The sequence below is a fragment of the Melanostigma gelatinosum genome (assembly GCF_949748355.1).
Source record: "Melanostigma gelatinosum genome assembly, chromosome: 4".
NCBI lineage: Eukaryota > Metazoa > Chordata > Actinopteri > Perciformes > Zoarcidae > Melanostigma > Melanostigma gelatinosum.
Genome location: NC_136637.1, coordinates 12,535,138 through 12,559,775, shown reverse-complemented (window position 1 = coordinate 12,559,775; position 24,638 = coordinate 12,535,138). Strand labels below are relative to the sequence as shown.

Genomic DNA, 24,638 nt, shown 5'->3' with positions numbered 1-24,638 from the left:
TGGTATAAAGGCAGAACGAGAAAAGGGCAGGCATTCCTTTCTCAATTTCCCCAAATAAACAGTGTGCAGATGAAAAGTGGGAACATAAACAGGCCAGAGAACCTCGGATGTGCTCCCCTAACTCTGAAAATGTGCCTCTTGAGTCTGAAACAATATTTAGTGAGAGCAAGAGCTGACTCGACACAAAGTGAGTCAGCCAGCAGCACTGGGAACACAGCACATATGGTAGTGGAAGGTTTTCTCTTTCTGTCTTCTATCATATTGATTTCTGCACAATTAGTATCTTCTTTATGACTCCCAAAAGCCCAAAACACCACAAATATACTCAGTCTACTGTCACGCAGGACAAAGAAAAGCAGCAGATCCTTGCATTTGTGAAGATGAACCATGAATGCATCAAATTCATTTGTTGAACAAATGTCTTAAATCAATGTCAAAATAGCTGTTAATTAGTTTTCAACTAATTGAAATCTTTGAAATCTTTATCTGTTCCATCAAGACATTGATGTAGTTCAAAATAAGGCCCCTCCCTTCTTGTGGTGGGTGTGTGTGTGTGTGTGTGTGTGTGTGTGTGTGTGTGCGTGTGTGATGGGGAAAAGGTGTGTATTAGGGATGCAATGATCCAATATGGGGTATTAGTATGACCAAGGTTACAGACTGTATTAAAGGGAGCAGCCATAATGATGTAACTGATTTTACTGTTACTACTATCAGTTGTCAGCATTCATGGTTGGTTGCCAACTCGAGTTTTTGGTGCCACATTTTCGCCTGGCCTCATCTTGCCTTACATTCTTTATCCAAATGAGTTCCACACAGATGTTCACAGAAGTTAAATTTGGCAGGAAACACACATGGTATTGTATCCTTTAGTTGAAGAAGAAAAACTTGGATCGTGCATCTCTGGTGTGCATGTATGCGTGTGTGGTTTGGTTGATGGTGAAAATCCCAAACCCTAAAAAACTAATCTCATAATATGTCTGCATATGCAAACTAAAATACATACAATTATAGTATTTGAAATAGTTCATTCTACCCCACAAAAAAATGAATGATGCTGCACAAAGATCAACAAAGCTCCTACAATGACAAATGGACATTTACCTGCAGATTTCTGCAGAGTCAGCTGATCAAATGACTCATTTCTGCTGTTCACTGAGGGACCACAGATTTGCATCCTTGTGTAAATCATGCATGTAGCCTGATCACGTTACATTTCTTTGTTACATCAGATAATCTAAAAGTGAGCTTGGACATTTTTAAGGTATAATTCATCAATCAATAAATTAAAGTCCAAAAGTTTTACTTTTTACTTTACAAATTACTGCTGTGTTTTCCATTGGGAAGCTACATGCCCCCCCCCCCCCCCCCTCCCCCCTCCCTCCTCCGACACAAGGCCACCCTTCAGTCATGTCGGCTACCTGGAGATTACAATGAAAAAGCTTAAAGCCTCAAGAGCGACATTCAAACTCTGCAGAAACATTTATGGCGAAATGAGCGTATTTAGGGTTGAGAGGAGCCTGCTGCCAGCATCATGTCATGACCGCTCTCCTCCAGAGTTGTGCATGTAAACGCAAAGAGTGCGGCCGGGCTCGCTGACTTACCTTCCCCGTGTCTCCTTGCACAAGTGTCCGCAGTGAGTCTGTCCTCTGTCCTCCGCAGCGGAGCAGAGAGGAGGCAGCGCCGGCGGGTGACTGAGGAGACTCAACTTTTTCCACCTCCAGAACTAAAGAGCCACAGCTTGACGTCGACTAACCCAAACTGTGATTATTTGACTTCCGGTTACAACTTACAAAAATAAAAGTCGTATCTCCGAGGGGTTTTGGGTAAAATAATGAACTTAACTGAGAGTTTAGGGTCAGGTTTATTGATATGACTTGATTAAGACCTGTTTCATCATGAAATACATTCCAACCCTGGTAATTCATGTCTGTTTTGCTGCCCAACTTTGCATGTTTAGCATTACATGTATCTACTTAGTCTATTTAAAAATCTCCATGTGTGTATCATTGAGTAGACAAAACAAAAACACAGATTTTGTATATGAGTAAGACAGCTCCATTTCTAAATTTAACTATCCTCAATTAACAAACTGCGCCACCCGCCATCCGATTGGTTTGGATCATTTTTATTTTTTCCTTGCACATGCCAGGCCCATCCCCATGCTGGGCCTATAGGTGGCAGTCAATGAAGATACAGAATATCTGCAATATTGACCACAGTGTGTATTAGTGATTGATGTTACCAACATGATTTTGTTTGTGTGATATTATTTTTCCTTTAATGTTAAGTTTTGCAATCTTATGTTAATGCTGACTAAATCAGAGTCACTCATTCCAAATTAGTCATCATATTAGTATTTCATTATTACATTTTATGAATTAAATCACAACGGAACAGCAAATAAAGCCATAAATCCATTTTATATGGGATTAAAAATCATCCAAGGGATGGCGCCAAAGAAACAGAATGGATGGCACCAAATGGCACCAACTCAAATTTATGTAATGTTGTATGGTCAAATTTTTCCAGTTAATCATTTTTATAAATGCTATGCGTTGATGATTCAAAGTCAATGTAAAAAGGAGACACATACAATCCAAATGCAAACTCAACTTTTCATTTTTGTCAAAACTTACACATTGTTCCCCACTCTTATGTCAACTTTTCTATAACTTGGCAGAGAAGCTGTTTTGCAGAGACCCCTTGTTGACCGATTAAAAATCATTACGGTCTGACTGAGACATTGAAAGAAAGCCCACCGCTGAAATATCTTTTAACACTGATGCTTTTATTTTGAAGGTACACTTTTTCCTGTCCGGTTTTCCTACGTCTGTTGCTGTCAGACTTGATTTAGAGGGATCCTGCTGATTGGCTGCCGGATCCACGACTCCAAGGAAGCAGCTGCAGCCGGTGGGGTGGGGGTCTTGAGAGCGTGAGGGTCTTGGGGTTTGGGGTAGTATCTCTGCTATTAATACTGTGGTCATTGCACAGGTGTTGGAGTAGTCTGTGTACGTGGCATAATGGTTATTCTGTGATGAAAAGTACAACACAACATATTTAAAGTAATACCTTTACATTTTATTTAGGGAGATACACATATTCACTTTCTGGCGGAAAGTTGGAAGAGAATAACCAGTATCAATGTTTCATCTAACTCTCAGCCACAAAGAGAATAAATATATTTCCCACAATGTCAAACTATTCCGTTGTTGTTTAGTGAATCAGGCTTGTATATTCTGCAACATAATTCTTAAATTTGCTACTGATCAATCAGGATATAAAGAGCTCAAAAGAAGAACTGTGATAGGTGACTGCATTCAGAGGTTTGTGCATCTGTTTTTGTGTGTGTGTGTGTGTGTGTGTGTGTGTGTGTGTGTGTGTGTGTGTGTGTGTGTGTGTGTGTGTGTGTGTGTGTGTGTGTGTGTGTGTGTGTGTGTGTGTGTGTGGGGGGGGGGGGGGTATGTGTGTCATTGTCTCTAACCCCCACATTTTCACAGCGCCTACCTACACTGCTGTCAGATCAACAGATTAATATTTGTCTCTAAAGCAACAACATCGCTCTACTGATTGGTGAAGCAGTGGAACGTACTGTAAGTAGGTTTTATTGTTATATCTGATTTAACAGCAGCCGTGTTTTGTATTGGTGGACTACACAGATTGTTGTGTTAAAAACAAAAAGATGATACAGAAGGTGATAGTTTCCTATGGTTAAGACTATAGGCCTGACGCAAAGTTGTATTGAAATAATGCAATATTTCAACAAAAACTTAAAGTATGGGATGAAATCTAACTTGTTAATTTGCTTTATTTGTCTCTGTTAAATGCCACATACTTGAAACTACACCTTTCAGTATACAGTAGTTTAGTAGCAGCAGTTGACTGTAACCAAAGTAACTCACAGTAATTTAATCCAAATTGAGTCTGTAAACCCACAGTAATCTATGATATTTATATTCTTATTTCTCCTTTGAATTTAAGCAAAGAAACTGTTTAAATGGGTGTTTTTGTATTTCCACAGCTGTGTCTGAGCTGTAAAAAGGAATTGAGGATTGAGGCATTGTTGTGCTGGCTCACAAAAGTTAAGATTATGTACAAAAATATAAATAGCTGCTTTCATTGTGCCTTGAAATAGAAAACCAAAAATGGGTAAAGAGGTCTGCGTGTGTATTTTATCGCCTGTAACTTTTCTTGAAATGACTGGATGTATTTTTGGTTCCTGGGCTGAAGCATATCTGCTAAATGTTCCAGCCACAGTCTGACGATATTGGTCTGGACAGCAGAAACAGGGATTTCTGTAAGTGTGAGAGAGTTTACAGACAATTTGAACATTACATTTAGTTTCAGATTTAAACACCTCATTATAAAGAGGTCTCATTAGCAGCTTGCTGCATGGGGTTTTATGTATTGTTTTTGAGTAACAGAAATGGAACAACTGTTCAGGTGCTTGTGTATGTAAGATCAATTTAGATTTTTAAATGTTTTTAAAAAATGGCACTTTTCTGAACGATTTAAATCTCAACAGGCTCATTTTGTTCTGGAGTATAATCTAAATCATGGCAAAAGAACACATCTAAACTGTTTATTTGAATGTTATTTTGTTTCCATTAATGCAGGAAGTTTGGAGCATTTCGGCCCCTGATCTGTTACGCAGATGAGCCTCTTATCCAAGTCAGCCTACGTCTTTAGCTAGATAATCATCATCGAAACAAAGGGCCGTTTGGGGGAAGATCTGTTGATGTATGAGGTTTTAAAGGGCACGTTATCTGTATGTGGAGGATGCCTACACAGTCTCAAATGCTGATGTATGTCAGGAGGAATGCTGTGAGTAACATAAGAGCACGCTTACCTCCTGACAACACAACCAAAATAATCATAAACTAAAATTAGTTTAATAGCTGAATGGGTATCACTGGAAAGCTCTTGATTCAATATCAACCACGTCCTCTCCAAAATAAAACAGCTTTTAGTGGTTAGAAGCAAATTAAATCCCTGATGTCATGGTGATATACATGTGTGATTAACAAGAGTAAAAGAGTTGAAATGTCCCCGCACAAATGAGCTGCTGAGTCTTGACGCTGTTGGGAGGCTTTGCTTTTTGTGTTTTTTAGTCTTTTCAAGCCGACATAGAGGTCACTATTTACATGACCCCAGCTTGAGCCTGTAACGGCAACGTCAACGTGCTACTGAAGTCTTGACATTTTTGAGAGGTTTGGGTGTCATGTTACACTGAAAGATAGTGGCATCATATTCTTTGTAATATTGATAATTGGATGTGGTTAATGAGCCTTTACATAAATGCCAGACGTGTTGTTTTGTAAGGCTGTTTCTGACATTAGAGGTCAAGCTAGCGGCTCTATTGAGGCTAATGTCTGCTGGTCAGTCAGTCCACGTCTGTCCAGACATTTATGATCCACAGAGAATGACTCCTGTTGACTTTTGGAAATTCCCTGATTTTTCTTTGAGTGTTACCAGCAGGTCAGAGGTTTCAATTATTATCAGTGAAATATCTCTACAGCTACAAGAGAGATTGGCATCCATTTTGGCTCGCACGTTCACGTTTCCTTTAGGATGAATTGTCACAAGTTTGCCTGAAATTTCCGCTAGCAACAATATTTTATTGTTTGGACACCTGCAAAACTAACGACGTTCTCTCTCATCGACCTCAGCTGAACTTTGTGTTTAGTGCTTATTATCAAATGTTTTTCAAACACACTAAACTAACATGGTAAACATCAGCATGTTAGCATTTTGATTGTGAGCATGTTGGCGCGATGATGTTAGCGTTTAGCTCGAAACACTGCTAGCATGGATGTAGAGTTATGGTCTTGTTATACTTTAAGTACATTCAGTTGCTAATACTTTACTTGTACCGTAGTTATGTTTACTTGAGTACAAGTTTAAGGTGCTGGACACCCCAATTTTAGCTGAGCTTTATCATAATAACTATTTTACTCGGTAAGAAGACTGTGTGCCTGAGCTTTTCATCAAGATTGACCTGGAACAGTCACTTCTCTACAAAAACGAATAAGTTTGACTTGATGACTTTTGGTTGGTTTGATTTTTGTTTTGTATTTCATTATATTTAATCACATTTACTTTGTGAGGGGACTCAGATGACCTAAATCATGCCAGGAAAACAAACACTCGGGCCTGTAGATTTTGGCGTGTCACTTATCCTCTGCTTGTTGAAAACAGACTCACATTACTTTTTCCACTGCTCACTGGGTCACCATCTGCTCACTCTGCAACACCTCATTTACAAAAGTATGTTTTTAAGCACAATAAAGTTTGTTTTACATTGCATTTAGCTGGTTTCTGTCATTTTAAGCATCTTTTGAGCCGAAAACAAAGAGAAAATATATGACGCAACACTGTCATGTGTCACCTCATCTCGCTCCAACCTTTGCTTTTGTGGTTCATGACATACAAGTTAAATAGAAAAGCCATATAAATGACATTTTGAAAAGAACACAGGCTGAGGAAAGACTCGGTTGCTGTCATAAGTGGAAGTTTGTTATGTCTTGTTGGAAAACGATCAATGTTTTGGTTAGTTTGCTCGTGTCGTTTTACAGCAGTGTGGCTAATGTTCCTGTCACGTTATGTGTCGGGGGGGTTTGTTGGTTTTTGTAATTAGATTAACTTTCTCTTTCAGTTTAAGTTTGTTCAGGTAATATTACTGAAGTCTGTGATGAATTTAGAAATTGTATCACTGCTATCTATCTTGCTCAGTGTTAACTGGGAATTTATATAAAGTTTTAAAAAAGAAGAAGATGGAAAACAGAGTTAAAGAGAATTATTTCCATCTATCTTGGCTGACATGTGCCAACCTCAAAATGCTAAATTATTTGATCACAGTAGACAACAGTAAATATCTTGGAAGTACAGCACAATATGAGCGTAACAATGACAAGAACCCAAGCTAAGTACATTAAGAGTCACCGAAACTGAACTATTGATTGAAAATTCCTAAAGAAACAAAAATGGTAATGAGGCACTCATGCATTCTTGTGATATCCCAGTTTGTCTGAAGACGTGCAGAGCATTCGTTTGTCCACAACGTCGGGCCTGGAGGTCTTTGTTGTGGTGGGTCCTATATGTCTTGCGGCAACTATGTGTTTCTGCTCGGTTGTCCACTGTGGATGTGGGCAGCAACATTGCTTTATAGCCAGGAAGCTGAGGTTTTACTCACTTACTTTGTTTTTCTTTTTACGACTTTAGATAGTGTGACAAAGTGAGGCGTTAGATTAAACAGTTATTTGGCTCTTACAGAAATAATGTCAAACTGTTCAGGTTCAATTAAAAAAAACGTGAGTGGGAGCTTTTTCATTCATGACTTATGACGAGTCAATAAATCAAAATAGTTTACCTTAAGTTAAGTTAAGTTGATACATTTATCCATAACTCTCTCACTAATCATTTCAGCTCAACAGGAAATATCATAAAAATGAAAACTTCAAGAAATCCCCCATCAACACATTTTCCATTCACACCAAGACTGGAAACTGAGGGAGATTGGAAAATCTAACAAATTCAAATTGGCGTAATTGACTGATACGTTTCCAACACACTGTGGTAGAAATGGTTTTAGTTTTTATTTGTAGTTTGGTGTGATTTGTCATAAAATATTAATCCTTAATGTCACTGGCGCATCTGCATATTTAGATGATTTCCTCTCTGAGTGTGAGCTGACGTCGAGTTTTGAACTGACAGAGATTTTTGAATTTTCCACCTGCTATCACATAACCGTTCTACACTGCAAACAAAACCACTTGATTTTAATCTTTTCTTGATGTATTCCCATCTGCTGAAGCCTTATATAAGATCCCTAACAAACACACCATGTTGTAGTTGTTTTAAAGATGTAGGTGGGTTACATTTACCCCATGAAGGGAAACTTACAAACTTGTGTCTCCAAAGCAGAAGGAATAATCTAGAAGCAAAAAGCACCTGTTCAACGGAAGAACAAGATGCTGGAGAAAGGAGGCTGTGAGGGCGGACTGCAACTTCCTGTTGTGGCTTTTGTCACCAGTTTCTTCGTCTGCAACCTTGATGCAGTATCGACGTGTGGGTGCTTCTTGCTAAATATCATCCAGATACATGACACCTCACAGCTCGTCTGTGCAGAGCCGACAGTCCTGAAAAAGAGGAAGAGAAGAAGAGGTTCACAGCATGATGAACTCTTTGAATGTTGTCCATTTTCAAACTGTATTTTCCCTGTAGATCCTATTTTGTAATTTGGTAGATGAGAAATTGTGGTTGCTTTAGCAGACAGAGGAGGGTAGGTTGGGGCTAAAAGGCGGAAAGGTCAGAGGTCATACGCTGTGAGTGTACTGGGCACACGCTGTGCTACTGAACCAGCATATTTCTAAAACCTTTCAGCTTTTTTGTAATGCGGGTGTTGCTTAACTGCTTTCCCTTTCTACTTCTCTAATTAATTTCCATCATCTACCTCCAGCTCATCTCGCCCAGGTTTCACCATGTCCATTGACCCGGCGGCCGATCTGCCTTTCTACTACGGCAGCATCAGTCGCTCAGATGCCGAGCAGCACCTGAAGCTGGCCGGGATGGCCGACGGGATCTTCTTGCTGCGACAGTGTCTCCGCAGTCTGGGAGGCTACGTCCTGTCTGTCGTGTGGAACCTGGAGTTTCACCATTACCCCGTGGAAAAGCAGCTCAACGGGACTTACTGCTTTACAGGAGGGAAGCCTCACTGTGGGCCCGCAGAGCTCTGCGAGTTTTACAGCAAAGACGCCGACGGGCTGGTGTGCGCCCTGAAGAAACCCTGTCTGCGCTCCCCGGATACAATGATACGTCCCGGTGTGTTCGACAATCTGAGAGAAAACATGCTGAGGGAGTACGTGAAGCAGAACTGGAACCTGGAGGTGAGGCTCTGCTGAGGCTGATGGGTACTGTTGTACAGTTTGCAGTCTCTAGGAGTTCAAATAAGTGCAGCCATAATCAATAAATGCAAGACATGCATTTATTGATTAAAGGGTCAGTTCTAGTGGTGTAACGTAGATAATTAAGTTTTCTCAATTGCTATGCTGAATTAAAAGTTTGATTGTAAGTTACTTTATTATGTGTACTCTACTACAATTCAGAGGTAAATATTGTAGCCTACTCTTTATTCCACTTCATTCATTTGACAGATATAGTTACTGTGCAAAATAAGATTTTCCATAAAACACATACAAATGCTAAACTTTTAAAGTAAAACACATTACATCAAGTTAAAACCATTTTTCTTTTTCCCAGCCATTTGGCTTGTGACCTCTTACAAAAAAGGCATTTGGGGCCCCTTGTCGTATTTCAGATGAATAATAGTAAATAGAAGTTCCACAAAAGCCACATTTCCCCTCTAAGTTCCTCACGAAGTTACTATTGAAATGAAGAAAGAGTAAAGAGTGAGAAAAAGTCCAAAAATTGAAAACTTATTTGTTAAGTCATTCATTTTTTTCTTCTTTCCTCTAGCAGCACACTGTCTAACTTGCAAAAATACTTTCATTTGTGATGTTTCGGTGCTAGAGCTTCATCAGACAAAATGCAAGTTAGACAGTGTGCTGAGTTTGTCTGCTACTTTAGATCTACTCGTCCCTCTCCTACGCACCTGAAAGAGCGCGTTCGTCTGGTTCTTCTTTCCTCTCCCATTAATCATCTCATGACCCCCTCAGATACATCTGGTGACCACTTGGAAGGACCCGTTGGGAACCACTGTACTAAACTATCTGTACTGTAATTAAAGAAGTTCAAACTAGCTCCACTGATAATGACATATAATATTAAATGGGTCACAGGTCACAGGTCACAGTTCACAGTTTACTGCATAATGACTACTTTTACTTGAAGTGCTGATAATACTTTGACAGAAGTATGATTTTAATGCAGGACTTGTGCTTGTAAAGGAGTATTTTTACATTGTGGTATTAATTATTTTATTAAGTGAAGAATCTGAGTAGTTCTTCCACCGCAGGTCAGTTCACCCAAATAACAGAATATACACACACACACACACAAAATAGGAAAGAATCTCCAGGTGATTTAGGAAATTGCACCTTTTGTTTCGTGTTATTGTTTACACAGTTTGAGGTCTGGCTCTATGAAGTCCAACTTCAATTCAAAATCCTGTAGTTTTATTATTTGTCTCCTGCTGCAGACAGTCACACACTGAGACCAGTAGCCTTTTATCACTGGTGGGCTTCTGCTTAACAGCCAAACCGGCTCCAGATGTATGTGGACTTCCAGCAGCGATCAAGAGGAGCCAGGGAAATCTTAGTCGTCTCTGCAGTAGGAGCAGTGGTGGAAAGTAACTAAGTAGATTTACTCATGTGGTTTTGAGGTTCTTTACTTCTGTTGAACTACATTTCAAAAGCACTACTTTCTACTCCACAAGTTACTTTGGAAGTTAAAACGTTTACATAACAACATGAAAAGCTTATTGAATACAATGCACTGCTGAAGATTAAACTAATGGTTTCCAACTTTTTTGTGACCCACAAAAAAGCAATATGTAGTTGTGTTATATTTCAGATCAGTTCTGTGAACATTTTGTTTTTCACTGAAATTACATTTCTCAAAACCTTTCCGAAAAACTTTTATTATTTAATTTAAATAATATTTAATTTAAATTATGCAATATTTTACAAAAGATAGAAAGAAGCAAAGTCAGATTTATTTTGTGAGTCGCTGGAGGATAGTTGAACATACCACTGGAGAAAAATAAAGTAGTAAAAACGAGTTACAAGTCTACCATTGAACTTGTGTCACTTTTATAACTGTAATGGTGCTTCTCCTCCCTTGTAAAATGCATCAAAGCATCAGTACTAACGATGTAATTTATCATAGTTCACAGGGGCTATTTCTCTACATATTTACTTTTAGTACATCTTACATGCAAAATGTGATGTGCACCTCTTTAATAGTAAAATATATCTCTCCAGGATGTCAGGTGTTCAGAGGCAAACACTTTTACAGACGTTGCTGAATGGATTTGTGCATATCGGGATCTTGAACCATGCAAAGTAACTGTCTATTAGTCTAAATTTGTGAATTTGTCTGTTTCTTTGGCTGTTTTTTTCCTGCTCAGGGAGAAGCCATGGAGCAGGCCATCATCAGTCAAGCTCCTCAGCTGGAGAAACTGATGGCCACCACGGCCCACGAGAAGATGCCCTGGTATCACGGTAAAGTCACCCGGCAGGAAGGTGAAAGGCGGCTTTACTCTGGAGCACAACCGGACGGCAAGTTTCTGTAAGTTGCTCAAGGTGATGTTTTTGCATCTCTCGTCTTTTTTTTCTTTGTGCAGTTTTTAAGCAACACTGTTTTTGGTTCCTCAGAGTGAGAGACAGAGATGAGTCGGGTAGTTTTGCTCTCTCCGTGGTGTACGGGAAAACAGTGTACCATTACCAGATCCTCCAAGACAAATCAGGGAAATACTCCATGCCAGAGGGAACAAAGTTTGACACCGTCCGGCAGGTCGGCCCTCCATCTTCTTCTCTTCTTGCGTTATCTAGTGATGATGTTGAAACTGAAGGAAGGCCCTTTCCCCCCCTAAAATGTAATGTCTAAATCTCAATCTCTCCAGCTGGTTGAGTACCTGAAGATGAAAGCTGATGGCCTGGTGACTGTTCTTGGGGAGGCGTGTGTTAACGGAAAAGATGCTGGAAGTACTGAACATCTTATTTCTTTTCCTCCGGCATATCAACATTATGTACTTTCTGCAAAACTCACTGAGTTCCCGTTTGTGCGTTATTTGTAACATTCAACCTAGTTGACCATTACACCTATGACTGGAATAGTTTGTAAATGTCTCATTTTATAATCTTTCAGAGACACCCAGCCTTCCTGCAACAGTGAGTACTGACAACATCCTGCTTTGTTTAAGTCAGCGAATTGTTTTTTCTCTGAGATTAATTTGAACATTTCTCTTTCAGAGGCAGACAAATAGATACACACCGCCACCTCAAGGTCAGACACCGGAAGTACAACCAGTTTATCTCTCACATAGCTGCTCTGTTATATGTACTTGCAGCAAAAATAACTTTAATTTAATGTCGATTTTTACAGATGAAGTATATGAACCAATACCACATACCACAGATTGTATAGCCCGAGCAAGTGTGCAGTGCCTGTCCCTACATTTGCCTTTAAAACACACAAAACTGAACAAGAAAGTACATACGAAACAGCACAAAACACAATTATACAATCGGTGGGGGATGAAGTATTCAGATCTTTTACTTTACTAAAAGTAGCAATACAACAGTTTAAAAATACTCAATGATTCAAAATTGTACTCAAGTAAAAGTACAAAAGTCTTAAGTCATTAAAACTACTTATAATTAAGAAGTATACTATTATCGGCAAAAAGTACTTGAAGTGTCAAAAGTAAAAGTACATTATATTATAGTATATTAATACAAAATTATTATTACGCTTGTATACATGAGCAGCATTTTAATGTTGTAGCTGGTGGTGAAGCTGATTTTAAAGTACTTTATATATTGTTGGCTCGTTCGTAACAATGCACCATATTTTGTATACTGTGCGTCAGATTCATGTATTAAAAAAAATAAGTATCAAGTAACATAAAATGGAAATGCTCAAGTAAAGTACAAAAACCTAAAAACTGTACTCAAGTACTTTACACCACTGCCTGCAATCATTTCACAGTTACTGCTGCAACGTTTCCAAACTCACTCAAGTACTCACAAGCCTTTGAAAGCAGTGTTTCAAAGAAAACTAAATAAAATCAGTTAAATAATTGAAAAAAACATCCTATTGCCGACTGAAAACCATGCTGGAAATGTTGCCAGCTGTTTAATAGCATGTATAGCACATACAAACCTGTCAAAATTGCATTTTACTCTATGTGGTTTGTACCTTCACTTGTCAGCTGTTGCAGCGTCCTCAATGTCGGTCACCACTGTGCCTGCAAACCGCGAGCTTCTGCCAATGGACTGCAGTGGATTCAACCCGTACCACAACCCGAATGAAGTGAGGAGGTTTAACATCCAGAGGAGTAACCTGCTGATCGATGAAGTGGAGCTCGGCTCTGGGAACTTTGGCTGCGTCAAGAAAGGAGTCCTGAAGACTGAGGCGTGAGGACTGAGACATTATGAAACATGAACTGTATAGAAGTTTTACTAAAGAAGCCAGTGGCCTCCAGCTACCACGTGGTCTTGTTCATTCAAAATGTGTTTTGTTTGTTTTCTCTCAGGGGCCAGATTGATGTGGCCATAAAAGTCCTGAAGAGTGACAACGAGAAGCTGGTGAGGGAGGAGATGATGAGGGAGGCAGAGATCATGTACCAGCTGTGCAACCCCTTCATCGTCCGTATGCTGGGTCTGTGCAACGCTGAGAATCTGATGCTGGTCATGGAGATGGCCTCCGCCGGACCTCTCAACAAGTTCCTCACCTCCAACAAGTGAGTTACTGCCTCTGATGATTTAGAAATAGTCAATATTAGTATACATTTTGGTACAGATGTTCCTCTTACTTTATATCATACTTAGTAAGGAAAGTGCCCATACTGTAATTCGAGTCACTTTTGTTTACATAGCCCCAAATAACAATTTGTTTCCTTTATTTTTTTTGCACGTGATAGTTTTCATTTGAAGAATTTTTGGATGCTTCATGTGTTGATAGTATCCAGTATTTCACCAGACAAAATGAAACGTTTTTTTTTATGAAAACATTTTTGTGTTAGTATTCTTCTTTCGCATCTCTTTAATCATTTTGTGACTCCTCAGATTTATGTCGGACCCCAAGGTTGGGAACACTATCATCAGACCCTTGATTTCAATCAGTAAAAGTAAAACCTCTAAAAGGAAGAGAGAACATATCCTTCATCGTGGTCTGATAACTGTGACGATCGGTGTTTTTGACCCCATAGGGCTACTGTAACTGTGGAGCACATTGTTGACCTGATGCACCAAGTGTCAATGGGCATGAAGTATCTGGAGGAGAAGAACTTTGTGCACAGAGACTTAGCAGCTCGTAACGTCCTGCTGGTCAACCAACAGTTTGCCAAAATCAGTGACTTTGGGCTCTCCAAGGCCCTCGGAGCAGATGACAACTATTACAAGGTGTGTACAGCAGATTTTCTTCAAGTTGTTGTACTGCAAGACAAAGTGATGCAACTACTAAAGGACGGACGTGTAGGGATTATCAGCGTTGCAGCTAACGCAAACATGTAAAGCATGTCTTCAATTGATTGCTTTTCTGGTAATTACTGAACTCCCCTGCTCACATACAAACCCGAAGGTGTTACCGGCTCTGTGCAAACTAAAGTAGACACTCAGTGGATTTCCTTTTTACGGGTTTATTGATCTACATCTGGAGGGAGTGTCGGGATCAGAAAGTCCCAGGAATTCCAGACTCCAAGGAAATAATATACAACTGAACACTATACTGTATAATTCAAAAATACTTTCATTGTTTGAGGAAATCTTTTTTAATGTGGAGAAGAATTGCATTAAAAATATGGAAATGAACAAATCTTGCAGCCTCCTTTGCCCATGCTTAAAGCACCACGGCCCTTCCCCCTTTAAATACAGTATGTCGGCTCTAATTATCAATACTGAAGTGGGCTGACATGTTGCTTGTTGTCATACATGTTGTGTTGTACAGGCTCGTACTTTAGGTAAATGGCCTCTGAAGTGGTACGCTCCAGAATGTATAAATTTCCACAAATTCTCCAGTAAAAGTGACGTGTGGAGTTTTGGTGTCACCATGTGGGAGGCCTTTACCTACGGAGGGAAACCTTACAAGGTAAAAAGTGTTTCTGCAGAGCACCATCAAAGTCATCTACCAGTTCTACACATTAGCTTGAATTGCAGCTCTTTTTGTGTCCCAATTTCGTCTAGAAAATGAAAGGACCGGATGTGATGCGCTTCATTGAGAGTGGCAGTCGCATGGAGTGTCCAACAGCATGTCCAGAGCGAATGTATACGGTGATGAAAGAGTGCTGGACATACAAGTAAGAAACTGATCGTCTGACTCTGATCTAGATTCCTTTCAAAAGACAGACCTGAGAACAAATGACATGAATATAAGATACAACAACAGAATTCAGTCACACAAAGCAGTCATCACACACATACACTCATTAAAACAGTCACGGGTATTATTAAATATATTACACAGTAGACCTTTAAAGTCTCGCAGAATAATTAGTGTCTATACTTTCAGCATAGTACTGGAAAACAGTATTGCCCAGTTCATGAAATTGAACGAATGCATCCTGTGATCTGGTGTCATGGTTATCTGAGGATACTGTATATTGCTTTTTTGGTTTTAAAAAGTGAAACATGCTCTGTTCTGGTATAAGAATCCAATTTGAATGTTTTTGTTCGTGAGTAAGGTAATGTGAGTTCAGTAAGACAATCTGCTATCTACAAATTCCTAAGTACTTACAATGCTGTGTTGTATCTAATCGATTTCCATTAAGGCTATGGCTCAGAACATTAATGCTCTGTTCTCTTGTATAATAGATACATTATTTTTTCATTACTCTTTTTAAGATTAATAAAAGAGGTTTGGAGGTTGTTAGGAGACTGTAACCTGAAGAAGATTTGTGGTAGAGCTGATGACACACAACATGCTATCGTCAGCATAAGAATGACAATGTTATTTTATCTGGAAAATAAATTGTTGATTTGAAAACAGTCTGAAATCTACCAGAGAGATACGATGTGAACCATGGATGGAAAGATGTTTATTTAACCAAAATACCATGATCAGCAGTATAAGGAGGCTTGGGGCAGATCTTATCAAGCGAGTTAACAGTGTCACACACAACAGCATGAGCAGCAGCTATCGTGTCTGGAGAACATCATTTCCCTCAGTCAGAGATACAGAGATACAGACAAATCACCATGTAATATGTTACATTCAGTGTCAGACAGATCTGTGACTTCTTAAGGTCTTTTGGGATTGCCTTCCTTTAATCATAACCGTTCAAACGACCCTCCTCTCTCTCACCAGGCACGAGGAGCGTCCTGACTTCAAGAAGGTTGAGGAGTCCATGAGGTCTTACCATTACTCCATATCCAACAAGGCCAAGCCCGAGGGAGCTGCAGCCACCAGCGAGCCTATCAAGTAGAGGGAAACAAAGCACATTCTGTCCCAGTGCTTCACAAAGCATCCTTTCAACTGCCCATTAAACAACCAAAACAAAGAGCTTTTTATGAACGGCACACACTGACAGGCTTTGACTACAGTTCTCATACAGCTAAACAGGCCTCACTGACAATAAATGTGCATTTGTAAATTGGACTTATGTGTGTGTACAATGTAAAGAGCTTCTCAATTTGTCTCTGTCTGTGGTGGTTTAAATGTTGAGAGTCAACCTCCCTATAATGGGAGTATGTGGTACATGTAAACGTTTTGTTTCACTTCACTTCATTGTTTTCATGCCAAACCAATATAAGTAGAAATAAACTGATAACTGTACACTTTAACTGTGTTCTTTTAACATTCCTTGTGAAGTCAGTTTTTGAAGTCAGAGGTAAGATTTTGGTTTACTTCAGCACAAAGTTAACCTGATGAGTTCATAATCAGGTAATACATGCATAATTATTATAGTTATTTTTATTTTAGACACCTCGGAGTAAAAACAACAACCCATATATAATAATGTAACAATATAATCATTACTCTTATTGTTTCCAGAGGGATGACCCACACATTTTAAAAGGCCTCAAGATGAATAGATAAAACCAAATCTGTAACTGTATTAATCATGTAAAAGAATATGGGGAATAACCTCCTAAACACGCCTTGTGTACATGTCCAGAACACTACATATAGACAATCAGCATTGGAAAAGCACAGGGCCGATTGTATGTACTTCCTTCAAATATTCTCCCAAAAAAAGGCACAAGTGGAAAAGTTTACTAAATTTTAAGAATAAATATATCCATTTCGGATGTTTTTGTGTAAGACAAAGTAGATATATAATCTGTATAAATAAAAGGGGCAATATGGTGTGAATTACATATTAATCTTGAATATTTGAATCGTCTGTAATTAAATTGGTTTAGTTCAAAGTGGTTTATATTGACCGTGGTATAAAGTAAAAGTCAGGCTCCCATTGCCTACAGTCACAATCTATATCAAAGGAAGTACTTCTGAGCAGCCAGGCAACAACTGAAGGGCGCGCTAAACCCGGAAGTTGATGGATTAGTCAAAATAATGGCGTACATTTTTACAGAGTAAAACCCCAGGCCTTCAAACTGACATTTTAACTAACCTTTCATTTCATTTAATGAACATAGATATATGATGTGAAATAATTTTGGGGAAAGAAAAGCAGTGAATCCGTTGCTTATAACATATTGTGCTTGATCATATAATTTCAGTTTGGGGCTTACTAATTATAACTGAATAAATGTTGCATTACATTACGCCGGTCAAAGGGGTACCTTATTTTGAAGGTTCTGGCCGGAAGTTAACACAAACATCTCTAACTCGACACTGGTGTACTTTTCGTTTGGTAGGGAGGAGTCAGACGATAGTTTCTTTATTAAAGTGACATGTTTATTAAATTACCAGTAATTATACAACATGTATCGCTCCACGTGTCCATAATGTAGTCTATGCATGTTGTCGACGTAAAGATATTGTTTGGTAATCAGATCATTTTCGTTAAAAAAAGAGAAACTGACGGAACAGGAAGGCGGAACAAGTAAGTTCGTGAAAGTGTCTTTCAACCGTTTCATCGGCCGTCTGAGATAGTGAATGTTTTTACACGGTTTTTATGTACGATGTGAATTACGTATAAATAACACGGGTTGCTCCCGTCTTGTTTGTGTCGTTAGCTTCTTTACAAAGCAACAAGTCCGACGGAGCTAGCTTGTCACGTAACAAATAAACTTAGTACAGTCGTCATGTGCCCTGCTGTTTAATCTCTCGGCTTTTACGTCCCTTAAAGTGTGCTAAACACGACGTAAAGTCCGCAATGTTGGGACGATAAGAGCGCCGATATTTGGATAAAGGTACAATCAAACCCATCGATGCCCTGTTGTATTGGTGACAGACGATTTGACTTGGTTTTTATTGTCATTCCGCAGATTCTTGGTTTCACGGCGGAGTTAGTAGGTGAAATAGGAAATGACTCATGTTCACTTTGAGTTGATGTTTCATCTGTGATGCTGCTGTCACTGTTCAGACTTGTTCTTCATGATGCTCAACCAAAAGATCAGTTCACGTTGCCATTAATGAATTTGTCCTTTTCTCACCATGTAGGATCAAATTAGATAATAAAATGTCCTGCATTTAGTGATAATCATTAGCTCTCAGGTTTATTTATGTTCCTGTACCATACAACATGTATGGCTTCATCTTTATGCCACCTCTCAAGATTGTTATGATTTATATTTTAACAGAAGGTAGGTGGGGGGTTTATACTTCTGCTGCCACATCTCTACAAGCAATTTAAGCTGATGAAAAAAACTGGGACACAGATGCTATTGTTGTGTAATTTCCCATCCAGCTCTGGTGTATTACATGTTTAATTAGATCGTAACAGAGCTGAAAAGATGACGTGATACATTTATTATTAGTTCAACTGAACGGTTTTTATCATCAATTAATCATTTAAGTCATTTTTAAAGTTTAAATGCCAAATATTACCCAGTTCAGACGTTCTATTATCAAAATAATAAACAACAGTATTTATGTATTCATTTTGTTTTATAAAGTCAGGAAAGCAATACTTAAATTGGGCCTGATGTTGCTTTACATATAAACGAATGATCACAGTCTTCTCCATATAGTGAGGCATACAGCTTATCAATGTAACACTGGTATCCGTTCAGTAGTCTGTGTGGTCCCAAAAACCCAAAACCCAGGTATTGTATCTGTACTGAAAAAGTTGGATGGGTGCATTCCTAGAATCCATAGATTGCAATGTTTTGTAAAGCGTAAAGAATAAGTGGTACCCTAAAATCAGGCTTGACAGACAGTATGCGCTAAAGTGAAAATTTACATTTTTATATTCATATTTATGAATCAAACTCTGTCCCTTTCTTTCTCTCCCCTCCTTTAATCATATGCAGGATCACAGACTGAGTCGAAGCAAAGACCAAAAGAGTGTCCGTAACATAATTTCTGCGCTGGTTGTTTACACAACCTTTTGACTGCTTCTATTCCAACTGTAAATAATTCACCAAAAGCATTCAAACAAATTGCCGGGCGCCACCACATGCAACCATGTCCATGGCCCTGAAACAAGTCTTCAACAAAGACAGGACATTCCGGCCCAAGCGCAAGTTTGAGCCGGGGACGCAGCGCTTCGACCTCCACAAGAAGGCACAGGCGTCTCTGAACGCGGGGCTGGACCTGAAGCAGGCCGTGTCGCTGCCCCACGGCGAGGACCTCAACGACTGGGTGGCCGTCCACGTCGTCGACTTCTTCAACCGCATCAACCTCATCTACGGCACCATCAGCGACTCCTGCACCGACCAAACCTGCCCCGTCATGTCCGGCGGGCCCAAGTACGAATACCGCTGGCAGGATGAGCACAAGTACAAGAGGCCGACGGCACTGTCGGCCCCCAAGTACATGAGCCTGCTCATGGATTGGATTGAGGTACAAATCAACAATGAGAACATCTTCCCCACCAATGTAGGTAAGTGTCGAGATTAGCTTCGGATGGTGCATTAAGAATCTGGAATTTTCAATTAATTTCAATCCAGGTTTTCTGGAACTTCCAAAAAATCCTACTGTAAAGGAGGGGTTGGTTCAAATCAGGTGGTGAACTCTTCATGTATAATGTCCACACAAACGTCACAAACACGGCAGTGAGCAGCCATTACCGCCATTGTCAATTAAGCTCAATGTCGAGTCCACTTTTTTTCTGTAGCACATTTCATACATTATAACATGCAACACAATGTTGCTGATTAACCACAGTCTAACCCCACAGCGGTGTTCAATTACTAATGATTCAGATTGAGACAGTTGAGATGCTGTAATCCAGTGGTTCCCAACCTGGGGTTACAAGGTGATTAACAAAAGAGGACAGCTGAAAAGAACATATTTATGCTACACAGTTATGCAAAATACTGAATTGTTTTGATTTTTGGTCACAACCGGTAGACATATGCAACAGAGATTGTTCCGTTTTAAAGGGTCACAAGCCAATAAAGTTGGGAACCCCTGCTATAACGTGGTCAGTCACACGAAAGACCAAAAACAAAGGCCACTTAAATGATTAACGTGTAAGTAATACAAAGGAAAATGAGTGACTGCATTTGAAATCTGAAGACAGAGTTTTGCGGTAACCAAAAGACGTTTTAGATTTAATCTGCGAGGCCACATTCATGACATTACCGAGATTGTGGCACATTGCAAACGCTACCAGTTAATCTTCCGATGCTGTGGCATTCTCGCCGTCTCCTTATCTCAGTCTGGAGCTCTGTGCATGTGTGCTGTGGCCTCGGCATCTCACTAACTACAGAAACATCCAAGCAATGGGTTTAGAAACGGGTCACACGACGTACAGGAGGCTATGAATAGAAACGGCCTCTGATGCGCGTGCCCTCCGGAACAGATTCCTGAAATATTATAGAATTAGTCAAAGCAAAACGATATACTGACTGAATTGCTTGGTGAGAGCAGAGGCTTATCCCCCAGACCAAGTCGTGTTGGTTTTCCATTCATGTATGTAACCCTGGCTGGGTCCTTCTTAGCACGCTGGTATCCAACCTGAGCGACTCCAGAGGACAAAGAAACACAGTGAAAAGTTAATCTCTGTTCAAATGTTCTGTAGCCGTTGCATGAAATATATCATTATTTCAAATGTGTTTCTGCGAAGCAGTTAGCATAAGGTCATTCATCCTGGATTGACCGCGGTGTACTCCCGTCTCCATCTGTTTGACTTGCAGGTACTCCCTTCCCTAAGACCTTCATGCAGGTGGCTAAGAAGATTTTGTCTCGTCTCTTCCGGGTGTTTGTCCACGTCTACATCCACCATTTTGACCGCGTGAGCCAGATGGGGGCCGAGGCTCATGTCAATACCTGCTACAAGCATTTCTATTACTTCGTTACTGAGTTCAACCTCACGGACCACAAAGAGCTGGAGCCTCTGGTGAGTCAAGGGGGGGGGGGGCTAACATGGCGCTGAATGCAGAAAAAAAATGTTTTTTTAAAAGCTTTTTTGATGTTTTGAAATAGTGGAATTTGAAATGCTCTACCAAAAACTATGTGGACGAGTCGTTTTCTCAAACCAATAAAAGGTGTCAGACATGCATTAAAGTGCTAAATACAAAAAATAGAGTTTGACAGGATTTTTAATGGGACTATTGAAATGTGAGTGTTTAAAAAAATCTCAACTGAACCAATTTTTAATGACTTTTTTACACACAACAAAACCTTTTGATAAATACTTAGCGGTACAGCTAACAGTTGATAAATAAACTTGTCTGTGTCCTCTGATGGACAAACAATATAATTGAGACACTGTTTGAAAATGACTCATCAACCGACATATATGCCAATACTGACATACTCCTGATGAGCTAATATTAGTCTCACATAGCTTCATCTCTTTAAATCAATCACAATCATCTTGGGGGGCGCTAAGCACAGGATGAAGCGACGCTACACCTGCACAATAGAGAGCTTAAGGGGTGCACAATGCAGCATGCGATAGATGACCAGCAGCAGGCTTATACCTACAGTCTACTGCCGGTGAGGCAGTCTAGGCTTATATAGACAGTAAAGTAGTGGTAGTAAAGCTCTGTCCTACGTTTAAGTTTACATTTCATAATTTCCTCTCGCATTCATTTTAAGACTTTTATCTCTGATCAAAACCAACACTGGACTTGTGATCCGTGCAGGAGCTCTGTAACGGGACCCTGACTGAGGACCTTTGGTTCAAAGATACATTTATGTTTGTTTACCAAATGTTACCTATTTAAACAACACAATTGTTTTCAGGATCTCTAGAAATCGTTATTTTACAACAAGCTTTAAATGAGCTTACGCATACTTAATGAACCTGCTCACTGTGTGTTGACATTTGGGGGAGCATTCCCTTCACTGCTCTAACTCCCTGTTCTGTGCTCATTGTGTCTGCAGAAAGAGATGACCTCTCGAATGTGTCACTGAGGGAACACAACTGGCCGGTCGACACACGCCAGACGAACGCATCCGTCCACCGAGAAGACTGCAGAACTAAGAGAACAAACAAATTCAAAAAAGAGTCTATTTTTATATTTAAGTACTGTAATCTATTTTAGCCACATACTGTAGGTTTTAACCTCGTCAGGTGAGGCATTCTGTTCCTTTTAAGAAAGGTTTTCAAACATTTTATCACAGTATTAAGACGTGTATGTTTGTGTTGATGTTTTTCTATTTTATTTGAATCTCAATCATTCCAGGATGCTTTTCTCTTTCTGTCTGTCTGAAATTATCTGAAATTAGTATGATTCTTTCTTACTGGCCTTCTAAAAAAAATCACTGTTTTTATAAAAAATGATCCTCCACTCTATTATAAATTGAATTTGACAATCAGTATTTAATGAACTCTGAAGCTAACAGTACTGGGCTACTGCCCACCTAATCTATTGATTCTTTGTCCCAGGTTTTACTGACAAACATCTGAACAATCAATGCAGTCATTTGGTATTTGTATCAGGCAGAGAAAGTATTATTTACAAATGTTACAATAAGAAAAATTAAAAAAAATTCTGTTTCTATGAGTATTTGTTCTATATTTTGGAGACCATTTCATACACTTAAATAAATGTGGGGCTTGGTACCATTCATATAAAAGTTATACACACGACATGACATAAATTAACTCAGAGTAGAGTAATGGCCTGCTGGTGACTCATGTCTGAGTCATTGCACACGTTGGGCCTCTGGCCACCAGGACGGGTCTCAGATGACAAACCTGCGGGTGTTTGCTGCAGATACGCTCTGCAGCTGAAGGTCACACCAGACTCAAACCTCACATGCCAAAGCTCTGGTGGCAGCGCATGTTTAAAAGACTAAATGTTAAACTGTCCACTGGGTGGCGTCAGACACTGAAACCCATTTGTGCTGAGGAAATGACTGTAATCCTACAGTTTAATGTTGTAAGCTTTATGCAATCTGCCCAATGCCCCAGTCATTGTCATGAAGAGGGCAAGTGGAGCCTTTCTAGACCTGATTCGATTGAACTGGTTGTGAGAAACAGGCCAGGCTGTACTGTGATGAATGCACAGAGACTCTGCATGGTTGGTCTGGTTTAGATGCAGTTATTGGTCATAATGGTTTGGATTATGTAAATAATGTTCAGCAATCTTGTACACAAGAAACACCCATATGTGTAAAAAGTATTCTGACCCAAATAACTAATAGTCCATTACAAGTAAAAGTCATGCTTTCAAAATGTTACTTGAGTAAAAGGTACAGAAGTGTGATCAACAGAATGTACTTAAAGTATTACAATTATTCATTTTGAAGATCAATTTGATTATTTAATATGTAATTCTGCATCTATTTGTTATAAAGTGGAAACTCATAAATATTCAGATTTCTGATACGACCCAGCCTAACTGATGCATAACAATAGAAGAACTACGCAACTTTTTTACTTCAGTAAACGTACCAACACAACTGTAAAAATACTAGTAGAAGTCCTGCATTCAAATATGTATTTGAGCAGATAAGTAGTAGCAGCAAAATGTACTTGAAATACCAAAAGAAGTACTCATGAAGCAGGATGGCCCATTTCAGAATAATTTACATCACATTATTGAATTATTATCATCAGTGCTTTGATGTATTCATCACTTAAGTGTTGCAGCTGGTGAAGGTGGAGCTCCTTTTAAATACTTTTACTTTGTATGCTGTTTAATCTATGATAATGCACCAGGATTTATATATTGATAATATTTTGTATTAATAATCTGAATCTGCAAATTAACTAGTAATTAAGCGTGTCAAATACAGATGAGATGTATTGGGGTAGAAGTATAAATTTGTATAAAAATGGAACTAGTCAAGGGAATTACAAGAAGCTCACAATTGTACTTAAGAACGTTTAAATGTACTTAGTTACATCCCATCACTGTCAGTAGATTCACAATGATATTTGACAGGTTAATACAAATGTCAATGAACCAACATGATGTAACTATCTGCCCCAATAACATCAACCGCTGAAATGACCTCATTGCCTACTGAAACCTGATCCTCTTACAGGATTGTCCCTCCTCTCTACGTCCTCTCAGAGGAGTCACTTCCTCCGAAACTCCCCCCTCCCTCCCCGCTCCCTCTGCTGTGTTTTTCCTCTTCTGGAACGTACCAGACTGCTCCAGAAGGGGTTGCAAGACAAGAAGGAAAGTACTGGAAAGAGGCCAAGTACAAAGGGGAGGGGTTACAGGCTGCAACCAATCAGACGGGAGCTTCTCGAACCCTGTCAGGGTTCACACAGTACTGTCTGCCTGTTGTTTTGATGGTGCAGTGTGATCATTTACACGTAGAGAAAAGGGTTTGGGAGATAATGTGACTCAGCAAACGTTGGAATGGGCAACACACCCTTAACGGTTTCGTGGCTTGTGAGTCAGTTGCCTCGTGTAGAGATGCAGCTAGTATAAGGAGGAAGAGTCATGATTTTAGGGGCCCACTGCTAAATATATTTTTACATG

The 24,638-nt window shown here is 39.5% G+C and overlaps 3 protein-coding genes across 9 annotated transcripts in view; 2 read left to right on the top strand and 1 right to left on the bottom strand.

The window, feature by feature from the left end:
- The window catches only part of adamts10 (ADAM metallopeptidase with thrombospondin type 1 motif, 10), a 41,775-nt gene extending 40,064 nt beyond the window's left edge, over window positions 1-1,711 (bottom strand). For all 4 annotated transcript variants that reach the window (XM_079267659.1, XM_079267661.1, XM_079267660.1 and 1 more), the window contains exon 1: window positions 1,602-1,711. The gene's annotated coding sequence lies outside the window, so the exon portion shown is untranslated. The remainder of the gene's footprint in view (window positions 1-1,601) is intronic.
- Window positions 1,712-3,513: 1,802 nt separating this feature from the next.
- Window positions 3,514-16,408, top strand: zap70 (zeta chain of T cell receptor associated protein kinase 70). Of its 4 annotated transcripts, none has more exons than XM_079267999.1 (13): window positions 3,514-3,590; window positions 8,456-8,882; window positions 11,084-11,244; window positions 11,331-11,469; window positions 11,579-11,660; window positions 11,824-11,846; window positions 11,928-11,961; window positions 12,890-13,094; window positions 13,214-13,420; window positions 13,889-14,081; window positions 14,626-14,766; window positions 14,862-14,974; window positions 15,982-16,408. In XM_079267999.1, exons 2-13 carry the CDS (start codon window positions 8,478-8,480, stop codon window positions 16,097-16,099), a joined length of 1,821 nt encoding a protein of 606 aa, XP_079124125.1. In that variant the 5' UTR covers window positions 3,514-3,590; window positions 8,456-8,477; the 3' UTR covers window positions 16,100-16,408. The 4 variants fall into 4 exon arrangements, with proteins under 4 accessions (XP_079124125.1, XP_079124128.1, XP_079124127.1 ...); XM_079268001.1 differs by lacking the exon at window positions 3,514-3,590 and adding an exon at window positions 8,089-8,160; XM_079268000.1 differs by lacking the exon at window positions 3,514-3,590 and adding an exon at window positions 8,193-8,321.
- Window positions 16,409-17,500: 1,092 nt separating this feature from the next.
- On the top strand, window positions 17,501-22,703 carry mob3a (MOB kinase activator 3A). Its single transcript, XM_079266790.1, has 4 exons — window positions 17,501-17,683; window positions 19,056-19,627; window positions 20,886-21,088; window positions 22,081-22,703. The coding sequence occupies exons 2-4, from the start codon at window positions 19,210-19,212 to the stop codon at window positions 22,108-22,110; spliced, it is 651 nt and encodes a 216-aa protein (XP_079122916.1). The 5' UTR covers window positions 17,501-17,683; window positions 19,056-19,209; the 3' UTR covers window positions 22,111-22,703.
- The last annotated feature ends 1,935 nt before the right edge of the window (window positions 22,704-24,638 follow it).